Source organism: Gobio gobio (genome assembly GCF_949357685.1).
Source record: "Gobio gobio genome assembly, chromosome: 6".
NCBI lineage: Eukaryota > Metazoa > Chordata > Actinopteri > Cypriniformes > Gobionidae > Gobio > Gobio gobio.
Window position 1 is genome coordinate 47,766,778 of NC_137102.1, and position 11,769 is coordinate 47,778,546.

An 11,769-nucleotide genomic window follows, 5' to 3' on the forward strand; every position below is an offset into this window, starting at 1 on the left:
TATTTAACAACTTTGAACACATTGTCCATGACTAATAATATGCATTACATCAGTTTTAAAGTTTTTTTTTTTTTTTAAAGCTTTATTTGTCAATGCATATATGTGTGTATGTATGATCAGACAGTGAACAAAGTGTTGGCCGTCTTCTGGCATGCCATTTGATGAGACTAGGGCAGCCCTGCTACACCACTGTCGGATTAAGAGCTCCCCACAGACATCATTCACTGGTGACATGTGTAGTGAAGATGAAACGAGTCAGTGGACACACAACAAAGCCAAGAGTAATGGCCACAGTGAAGCGCCTTGAGTCAAAACACTGATGAGACAGAGAAAAGCAGCTCTTTGTTTATGAAAATCTGAATGATGAAGCAATAAAGCAGCTTTATAATCTCATGACGGAGGTGCTTTAGAACAGATCTGGTACTCGCTGCTCTTGTCCAAAAGCTATAAAGCAAAGCAGAAGAGTTGAAGAGTAACAAAGGGCTTTGCTGGTAATGGCGCAGAACGCCTTGCCTTGAGGATGTCAGAGAGCAGATGGTGTTCCTGTTTGCTGCAGAGTAGCGCTCTATCAAATGTACACACTGACATCGTATGCAAGCATGTGACGACACAAAGACTGTTGTGTTGTCTGTAGGCATTACATGATACAAGATTTTTATTTTCTATTTATCATTATACATGATCTCATTAATAATTGTATTTGCCCATTCCAGCACTCATACACTACTGTTCATGTTAAAGTTTTGGAAAGATGTCTCTTATATTCATAAAGGCTCCATTTATTTGATCAAACAGTAAAGATTGTAATAAAGTAACAGGTATGTAAAATATTATTACAAGTTAAAATAACTTTTCTATTTGAATATATTTTAAATGTAATTTATTCCTGCTATGACGAAGCTGAATTTTCAGCATCATTACTCCAGTCTTTAGTGTCACATGACACTAAAGTCATGTGAAATCTTTCTGATGCTAATTTGGTGCTCAAGAAACATTTATTATTTTATCAGTGTTGAAAACAGTTGTGCTGCTTAATGTTTTTTTGTTATAAGAACAGTTTGAAATAGAAATCTGTAACATGTTTAGATAGACACTGAAATGTACATTATTAAAGTCGTAAAACTTAAAGGTGCACTGTGCAAATTTTAGCCGCATCTAGCGGTGAGATTGCAAATTGCAACCGCCCAGCCCTCCCTTTCGAAGCACACAGGGAAGCTACGGTGGCCGACACAGGACAAAGATATCGTCGTTTGAGACAGAAGAGAGTAGCTAGCGCTCTGTAGAGCAGTTTGTCCATTAAGGGCTACTGTAGAAACATGGCGGCACAAAATGGTGACTTTACTGCTAGGGGACTCGTGGTGAAGTTAGTAGATAGAAATGGCTCATTCTATGTAAGGTCTTTATACACCACTGAAATCATAGTTTTGTATATTACATTGCAATAAACTACACACTGCACCTTTAAGTATGTTATGTACAACTTGATGTCTACAAATAGTTTTGAATCTTTTTAGGTGAATATAGAATTCATGGATAAATTAAAAACATTCATATTTATTTAACACATTAACACAAATACTAATGATCTCAGGCTGCATTATAGGAAGCCTCAGAAAAAACATCATAGACCGAATGAAATTTTTGGCAGAATATGGGAAGTTGTGTGATGAATCACACTGAAACACGAGTTGCATGGTGATGCTCCAGAGCGGTGTCTTTGAAAACCTGGTGAGAAATATAATAATAAATGCATCTCTACCACAGTAAAGCATGGAGGAAGAGCTATTATTGTGTGATGAGCCTTTTTAGCTGCTGGTGTTGGTGAGCTAACTTACTGTGAAAAGTCATTTAATGCTTTTGAGTACAGGAGAATATTCCAGAATGGCTTGCTTCCCACAATTGAAAAGTTGTTAGGTCTATCTAAAGAGGAATGATGATATTTTTCAATAAGACAATGCTCCTGCCCAAATCGCAATGACAACCAAGAAGTGGCTTGAGAACAAGTCCATCAGGCTCATGTTTTGGCCGGATCAGAGTCCAGATTTGAATCCAGATTTGTCTCACATTAAACTCAAACTACTCATGAACATTGAGTGGAACAACACTGACTCTTCATCCTGTAAAAAGCTGTCTGCAAGTTGAAACATTTAAAGAAAACAAGGCTATTCCATGCTCAGTTACTTTAAAGGTGCACTATGTAACTTTTCCGTCGGCTAGAGGTTGCCTATTCAAAACAAAGGCGTAGTTTGATGACGCCAAATTTGAGCGCAGAATCTTGGTACATATGGTCTTCACCTCACTGCCGGTGGAAAATAAGACTAATGCAAATGGATGCGGATATTAACGTTACTGTAGTATGAAGCAGAGCAGGACCGAGTGTTGTGGAGCTGAGCAAGGCCGCTAGAGCGATTGTTAATAAGATGCACCACACGCCTCGCGAGCAGTGGGACTTTTATTATGCCATGGTGCCATTTCCGCTTTTCCGGTCATGAGTTTGAGGTAACGCAGCTCAGTTTATCATGAGATACATACGAGTGTGTTGAAAATTATGTTATGACGTTACTCTGTACGTTCACTCGGCGGCTGCTATGACACTTGTTGCACACTGCAGTAAGAGTAAAGCGTTTCTGCTAAATAAAACCGGAAACCGAGGGTAACACAGACACAATTGACAGGCGACTCCCTCACATGTCCCGGTTCCTTGGTTAAAATAGCAATTTTCTCACGATTTACAAATAGTTGGAAACATTTGGGATATTATAAGTACTCAACTGAACAAAATATATAACACTGACCTTGTGGTTTTTGGATATTTTACTGAATTTTTTTTACAAAGTGCACCTTTAATTAAAATATTTGTGCAATTCTTGCTAATTTCCTGACCAGTGATTTGTGATTAAAATAGTTAAAACCATTAAAAGACCACTAAATATTTTCCGTTTATGGCTTGACCCATTTTTTCTAGTCATAAAAAAAGGAATGATGGTCTGCACACAGATCGATAGTTAAATTCCTCTATTAAATCCCACTGGACGATAAAAACAATATCAAAAACTATACCAAAGTAAGCCACCCAAAACATGGCTAAATAATCCAATTTAAAGGGATAGTTCACACCAAACTGAAAATTCTGTCATCATTTACTCATCCTCAAGTTGTTTCAAACCTGTGTGAATATTTTTTTCAAACCTGAACACAAAAGAAGATATTTGGAAGAATATGGGTAACCAAACAGTTGATGGGCCCCACTGAAAACAGACCATTAAAAGACCACTAAATATTTTGGCATTTATGGCTCGACCCTTTTTTACCGCTCAGAAGTGTAAGTCATAAAAATGTGATGGTCTGCACACAGACGGATAGTTCAATTCCTCTATTAGATTCCACTGGACGATAAAAACACAATTGTCCTGGCACTGAGCCTTCCTTAGTGTGTTAAGGTTCAAAATGCCCATCTCATCTTAAAGACCATCATGTGGACCATTATCCTTATTATAACTCATTCAGTAAAATGGATAAAAAGGACTGAGATGTGAGCATTTTCTTTAGGGTGAAGTTGAGTTAACAAGGCATTGATGGCCATTTGTGATTCTCTGGTGAGGATTCAGTAGGAAAGAATATCCCCTGCCGCTGTCTATTTGCATGTGCTTTTAGCACCCAGCTCACATAAGGAATTATGCAAATCAGGTAATATTGTAAACACAGCCAAGAAAATTGCACTGATAGCAATTTGCACTGGATAATTCTCCAGGATACAGACTGGTTCTGAAATGTATGTAGTTTAGAATGCTATTGCTGTACGTCACTGGGACATTACAGCATCATCTGTTAAAGTTTCTGATATACTGATGAAATCAATTATATTAAATGAATTAAAGGCACAATATGTAAGATTTTTGGATTCAAATATCCAAAAACCTCTAGAACAATGTTGTATATTTTGTTGACTTGTGTACTTACATTATCACAAATGTTTCCTAAAATAAGCAATTTTAACCAGGACATGGACCGTGCGCCGCCTATTGATGACATCATACCCACGATTTTATTTTGTAGAAACCATGGAAACACCAAAGACACTTTATTATATTATGTGCTTAGACAGGTGAGCAACTGTTTGGATACATTAATCTAAAGAAAACTAATAATTGTTATTATAGCTCAACACGTTTAGTCTTATTGTTTAAATCTCGTTTTCTTGATTTACCGCGAGTACCACACTCTCAGAAAAAAAGGGTACAGTGGAGGTGCAATTTTGTTCCTTGGGGAACAAAATGTATAACTGTACCTTTAAAGGTAGACAATTGGTCCTTAGGGTACAATTAAATCATTGGCATGCAAGTTCGGTCCTAGAGAGTCGCTGTCCTACAGAGTTTGGCTCCAACCCTGAAAGACCTCTGAAACTCTTATTGAGAATTAACTGAGGTTTAGATGTTGGTTTTATTGAAAATATTTTTCGTTTAGTGTTTCGTTTAGTTGGGCAGTTTGACTCTTGGTTTTTTGTGTGAGTTTGTGGTTTTTGTTACAGTGTTAATAAAACTCATAATCTGTTCAATTCAAAAGAAGCCATAAACAAAAATTGTCATGAAGAAAAATGTTTGACTAAACTCATCACTGACTAAAAATATTAATAAATAATATTCACCAACGATACTTTCTTGCCACAGATCAGGCATTCTGAATTTAGATTTTTAAATACATTCTAGGGGGTAAAAGTTTAGATGGACACAGATATCAAGAATCTCAACAATGGTGACACACTTAATGCTGCAATGCATGTTTTATTCTATGGTGGCTTAGTAGGGTTGGAGCTAAACTCTGCAGGACATCAGCTCTCTAGGACCGAACTTGCCTACCCCTGACTTAGAGGTACAAAAATGTACCCTTAAGGGTACAGCCCTAGTGACAAGCCATTGTACCCCTAAAGGTACAATTATGTACTTTATTTTCTGAGAGTGCATGTTTTACCATGCCTAATATCAATCTAGCTTACTGCAGTGTGCATCAAGTGTCTTATAGCTGCCGAGCGAACACACAGAGTAGCAGTATAACATAACTTTCAACACACTCAAATAATGTATCTAATATGATAAAACAGCGCTGTGTTACCCCACATACACAAGACTGGAAGAAGCAGAAGCGGTCGTCTGCAGCATAATAAAAGCTCCACGAAATCAAGGCGTCATCAAGCTACGCCTTTGTTTTCAATAAGCGACCTCTAGCGGTGAAAATTTACATATTGTGGCTTTAAGAATTAAGAATCTTACAACAAAGATGACTTTGGAATGGATACATTTTTGCTGAATGCTTGAATATATGACACAGAGAAGTTTAAAAGGATTGTACCTTGGCTTGTACAATACAGCCAGCCGTTGTGTCAGTTTGCTACTGAAATGCTTCTCATGTTTAATCCTGTTAAATCAGACATCTGTGAAATTGCTTCAGCTCTTCTGCATTATTAGCGCTCATCCTGGACACAAGTTGTTTCAAACCTGTATGAATATATATATATATATTCATACAGGTTTGAAACAACTATATATATATATTAAACTGAACACAAGAGAGGATATTTTGAAGAATGTTGGTAACCAAATAGTTGATGGGCCCCATTGACATATTAGTATTTTTTCCCATACTTCCCATATGGAAGTCAATGGGGTCCATCAACTGTTTGGTTACCAGCATTCTTCAAAATATCATCTTTTGTGTTCAACAGAAGAAAGAAACTCATACAGGTTTGCATCAACTTGAGGGTGAGTAAACAATGAATTTTGGGTGAACTATCCCTTTAAGTTTATCTGATTTATTAGGAGAAAGAATTGTTTTTTTGTCATTCAGGGTGCCCTTAATATAAACATGATCGATTTTATCTGTAATGCTGCTGAATCATTTTCATAAATGTCATTGTTTCCTGTTCCTGTATCCTTTTACAAAAAGAATTCAAATAAATACACGTACAAATGTACCTGCAATTAAAAAATCATTAAATTGAATGAAATAAGTGCGAAATAAGTGCAAAATATGCATCTTAGGAATTCCCTTTTTTTATTCACGAAAATAACAAGCCCAAAGTCATTCTAATCTAGATGTAGATAGCGCCATCTAATGGTGTGCTATTCCAGTAAGTATTCCAGAAGCTTGGCTGATATTTTTGCCTGTGCTTGTGTATTTCAGAGATAGTGAGAGCCATGACGCATGTCATTAACCATGGTATGTCCATGTACTGGGGCACGTCACGCTGGTCAGCTATGGAGATCATGGTGAGTGGAGAGGACAAACTTCTGTGCACTCTTTCCTTAATGCTTCCTTTTGACATTTAAGTCAATCCTGATGATGAAATGATTTTATATTGTCATATTTAATATATATTGTACAGCCTGTCATCAAGAATATTTGATGTTTTTTTTTTTTGCTTTGTCTATTTTTTTATTTTCTATGATGTAAGTGGTATTTTAAGTGGAGGAGTTTTTTGGAATATTTAAAAAGAGTGACGTCACACAATAAAAAAAATAATGTTTAATATCTCAATCACCAAACCAGCACAAACGAATGACGAGTTTTGGGGATTATTTTATTATATGGGGTGCCAACTTCACAGAGTAACATTAAGCACTTTTTCTGAACGCTCTGTGAAATTTCTTGATTGTAATCTTCTTCCTGGAACGTACACGTCATATTTCTCATTTAAATAATTTCTGCTCTAGTCATATGCAAAAAAATGGGTGAGGCCTGGTTGAGATTAGTGACCGTGTTGAAACTTGCGCCCTTATGGTAAGGGCCGTGACATTTCCCAAACACGCTCAAAGCGCTTCACCAATCACAACACACTGGACCAGCCAATCAGAGCACATTGCGCTTTCCGGAAGGAGGGACTTCATAGAGAACGGAACTAAACAGAGCGTTACTGACAGACTGGGATGAGAGGTGCTGCAACAATGTAAAATATTTGAAAAACAATGGGTTTTTTGGAACATTCAAGCATGAAAACCTATTCTAGTAGACCCTAAAAACAAAAGTTGGGACTTAATAGGTCCCTTTTAACAGTTTTAATATCATTCTCCTTTATTTTTTGTCATCTCTTTCTCTCCATGTAGGAGGCGTATTCTGTAGCGAGGCAGTTTAATCTGATTCCTCCTGTGTGTGAACAGGCCGAGTATCATTTATTTCAGAGGGATAAAGTGGAGATGCAACTGCCAGAGCTTTACCATAAGATTGGTAAAAACAAACACATATTGTATAGAAATATGCACACCCATGATTAAAATATGACCTTGAAATTGAATTCAAATATGTCTTGTCCTGCAGGTGTTGGAGTAGTGTCCTGGTCTCCTCTGGCCTGTGGCATCATCACAGGAAAATATGAAAATGGCATCCCAGAATCTTCCAGAGCCTCTTTGAAGGTACTTTAATCGTGTGGCATGGCAGCAACATCATTTCCTCAAGACATAAGGATGGATATCTGTTGAGTAAACTGATCCATATCCAACTGAAATAGTGCCAGATTTCTGTATAAAGCAGATTTATTCCTAAACAACGGAAGAACAAAACAAGAGTTAAAAAGGACAGTCTGTTGCTGGATTTAGTGATTTAGGAGCTCATATAGACCTTATGCGCCAGAGAAACAAGTGTGCAGCCATTTTTAGAATTTGCCTTTTTTGCAGTAGCTCTGTATATGTCTTTGACACCACTGTTGAAGAGTCATTAGCGGGTGCTTATTGCAGAGTTAATGAAAGTTATAATGAGCATTTTTAATGTTTGAAGCGGATGTCATGACAAATGTCAGTAGAGGGGGGAAGATTTTAAAACAAGCAGTTCATTCATAAATCCGTAAGATCTTACCTTCATGCGGTGGAAATACAAACCGGAAGACAGAACACAAAGAGAGCATTGCTGAAAAGGGGCGGGGCTACAGTTCTATTGTTAATAGGTAATATATATTACACCTTCAGGTAGTATCTAGCGATGAGGGTGCCTCACTCTCTCTCTCTCTCTCTCTCTCTCTCTCTCTCTCTCTCTCTCTCTCTATAGCCGTACCAGTGGCTGAAGGAAAAGATTCTGAGTGAGGATGGCAGAAAGCAGCAGGCGAAGCTTAAGGAATTGACCCACATTTCTGAGAGGCTCAGCTGTACTCTGACACAACTTGCCATCGGTAGGTCAAAAGAACTTCACTTATTTTCACTTCAACTGTCACAATGTGCCACATATTATCACTGCCAGAGTTACTCAACTGTTCTGTCACCATTTACGCAGTACAGACATAAGGAAAAGGATGAATTTCTGCTTTTATGCACGTAACCCACAGGGCTTTAAAGTCATCAAGTCTTTGGCTATTTCTGAATACTTTTTTGTTGTTGTTGTTGGAGGCTAATGTGTATTACCTGTTTTTGAACTAATTAAAGGGTTAGTTCACCCAAAAATGAAAATTAGACCATGATTTACTCACCCTCAAGTCCTCCTAGGTGTATATGACATTCTTCTTTCAGACGAATAAAATCGGAGTCATATTAAAAATGTCCTGGCTCTTCCAAGCTTTATAATGGCAGTGAATGGTTATGTCATTTTTGAAGTCCATAAAAGTGCATCCATCCATCATAAAACTGCTCCACATGGCTCCAGGGGATTAATAAAGGCCTTCTGAAGTGAAGTGATGCATTTGTGTAAGAAAAATATCCATATTTAAAACTTTATAGACTAAAATAACTAACTTCTGGCGGTCAGCGGTACGCGAGTTGACGTTTTGTTTTTGCGCTATGTTTTGTTTTGCTCTATCCTCTGCACTTCTGCGTTCGCCAATACGCAGGGGTCAAGGGTTACTCTTTCGCCGTAAATCGATGCGTACAGCAATTCAGAAATTCGTTATTTTAGTCTATAAAGTTTTAAATATGGATATTCTTCTTACACAAACGCGCCACTTCGCATCAGAAGGCCTTTATTAACCCCCCGGAGCCGTGTGGAGCAGGTGGTGGATGGTGGATAGATTCCAAGATAGATCCAAGAAAAGGTTCCTCATAAATCTATTCTCCATGTTCCTCTGTAGCCTGGTGCCTCCGTAATGAAGGAGTGAGTTCGGTTCTCCTGGGGACCTCCAACCCTGCACAGCTCACTGAAAACCTGGGGGCGATACAGGCAAGAGATTTATCAAAACATCTCAAATACACTGTCACAATGTGGAATCACTGCCATCCCATAAACTCTGGTTGACTGCTACAGCTCTCTGCTCTTATCTTTTAACACCTTACTTCTGAATCTCACATGTTTCATTTACATTTAAAACAGTGAAAAAAGGATATTGCTTTATGTTATTTTTATGTGCTATGGCAAACTTTCACACACTGATGGAAGATCTTCTGTTAAAGCTTAAACAGAAGATGGTTTCATGTGATTTCTAGCTTGGTTGGACAACTATTTAGACCAGTGGTTTTCAATCAGGGGGCTTGAGCAAACTTCCGAGGGGGGCCTCAAGATTATTTAAAATGATGTAACATTTAAACAAGCATTAAATAAGCTTAAACAATTAAAAATCAAGATATTTCATATTTCAATTCACCCCATCAACAACAGACCTGAAAAGGGCATGTACATTTTTAAAGATTTTGTTGAAATGTTGACATATTTTCATTTTTTAAATTTATGAATACAAATAATATCAACTGAAATGGTCCATTATCTTGTTCCATGATAATTTATACAAAATGTTTTAAGCTCTAGTTTTTAAATTCGTAATCCATAATATTAATAATAAGTAAGGATTATTCAATTTAATTTGATGGAATTTTACTATACAATACAATAATACTATATATTAAAACATTTAATATAGTAGCAGCTACCATGTTCTAAAAACCAGCTTGACCACTTAAAATGAATAGTTAACACAAAAATAAAAATCGATCTTTTACTCACTCCCATTTACTTAAAAAAAATAAACAAATAAAAGAAAAACATAAAATAACAAATATATGGATTTAGATACACATGATGTGAATGATGACAGAATTAAAACATTTTATTAAAATAATTAAATTATGTTAAAAAGAGTCAATAATGTTTTATTTTTTGTTTAATATTAATACAAAATATTTCAGGTTTGTATTCATTGTTTTTAAATAACTTTATTTAGAATTAATTTAATTTATTTAGAATGTTTTTAATTATTATAAAAAATACACAATAAAATAATGATTATTTTATTTTTGTTTAATAATAATATCATACTTTTTTCTTGAAAAATATTTGAATATGTATATTAATTGCTTCATTCATTGTATTGTATTTTAATTTAAGACAGATTTTTCATTTTTGAGTAAATGATGATGTTAAGCTTTGATTATGTTGCCTGTGTTTTTAGTAGTTACATCATGTGGATTACATTCTCGCTGACAGGTTCTTCCAAAGATCACCACTCAAGTGGCCTCGGACATCGACAAAGTCCTGGGTAACCGTCCCCACAGTAAGAAGGACTACCATCACTAGGCCTTTCTGTGAACCTGTAAGCCTTGAGACTCAGGATCCCAGCCCTCATGTGTCGGCGGTGATTCCCACAATTGTGTGTCTATGTCAACTTGTCCTGCAGACAGCCATTGTTACCATTGCAGTAGAAATGCTAAAGTGTTATGCATGCTTCTGTTCGACCTAAACCTGAGCTCAACCTTGAATTAAAATCTCTGTGGAGACACACCTGCCTGTGAAGCTCCTGGGCTCCCTCGTCCATGGGGTTTTGCGTTCAGCTGTCCATCGCCCATATGTGCCAAAGTGAACCTACTCTTGACCCTTGACCTCTGGATATTTATTCTGAAAAGGGGCGAATGACAGGCCCGGCTTACTGTCTATTCAAAGAAGTAAGGAAAACACACTGCATATCGCACTGAGAATGTAATGGCTAAGAACTGTGATGTATGGCAGAGCATGTGGAGTTGAACTGTGTAAGATGTTTGCATTAGTAAAAATGTGTTGGATTAAAAAGCCATCAACAGCAAAGTGAGCTGCTATTGTGTTTAAATGTTCCACAGAAAGTTGCTCCATCCATCGGTAAAAGACTGTTTGTGTATGTTCCCTCTGCAATCCCTACAATTTGTGTCATGTCTAATCTGTTCAATAATTTCTTATTTCTCCATCATTTTAAATGAACATTATAAAAGAAACTTAGTTTGTTTAAATGCTTTTCCAGTGATTAAGTTGATAAACACTGGTTAAAGACGTACATGCTTGCTGCTGTAATTAGGAACTTTTGAACTGCTAAGCAGTGCATACTTGAGTCCGGAGCGGAGAGTGATGAACTACTGTAAGAAACTAGTTAATGTCCATGACAAATGGAGTCCAAATGTTTACAAAACATGAAAATGATGAAGCTGTTAATGAATGCATTGTGCAGAATGCTTTTAACATCAAAATAAAAATGTGCATCTCCAGTTTGTGTTTTTTATATACTGTATAATGAAGTGTTTTTGTTTAGTTATTTTGCTGGTTGATGAATATTGCTACAAAACGTTGCCTGGAATCAAAATAACCTTAAAAGTGTGGGCTACAGTTAAAAAAAGAAAAACGAACCATAACTAATTGTAAAGGTAGAAAAACTAGGGCATAACTGAACGGAGAAAACTAGGTCACAAGAGGCAGCGGAAAATGCTGAATAACATAAACATTACCTTATGGTCTCCATAGAAGCGACATCCCTCCCTCAATGCAACAAGCTCCTCCCACTGATATTTTCTATTGGATAAACTCTCTGTCAGTTTAAAATTTCGCTTTTTCATTGGCTCTCCCTCT

At 36.7% G+C, this 11,769-nt stretch overlaps 1 protein-coding gene across 3 annotated transcripts in view; it reads left to right on the top strand.

Annotated features, from left to right (window-relative positions):
- Positions 1 to 11,410, top strand: part of kcnab1b (potassium voltage-gated channel subfamily A regulatory beta subunit 1b) — a 70,590-nt gene extending 59,180 nt beyond the window's left edge. For all 3 annotated transcript variants that reach the window (XM_079819371.1, XM_079819373.1, XM_079819372.1), the window contains 6 exons: positions 6,178 to 6,263; positions 7,098 to 7,218; positions 7,309 to 7,403; positions 8,032 to 8,152; positions 9,041 to 9,129; positions 10,387 to 11,410. In XM_079819371.1, coding sequence (XP_079675497.1) covers positions 6,178 to 6,263; positions 7,098 to 7,218; positions 7,309 to 7,403; positions 8,032 to 8,152; positions 9,041 to 9,129; positions 10,387 to 10,476 — 602 coding nt within the window. In that variant the 3' untranslated portion in view covers positions 10,477 to 11,410. The remainder of the gene's footprint in view (positions 1 to 6,177; positions 6,264 to 7,097; positions 7,219 to 7,308; positions 7,404 to 8,031; positions 8,153 to 9,040; positions 9,130 to 10,386) is intronic.
- Positions 11,411 to 11,769: the final 359 nt, after the last annotated feature.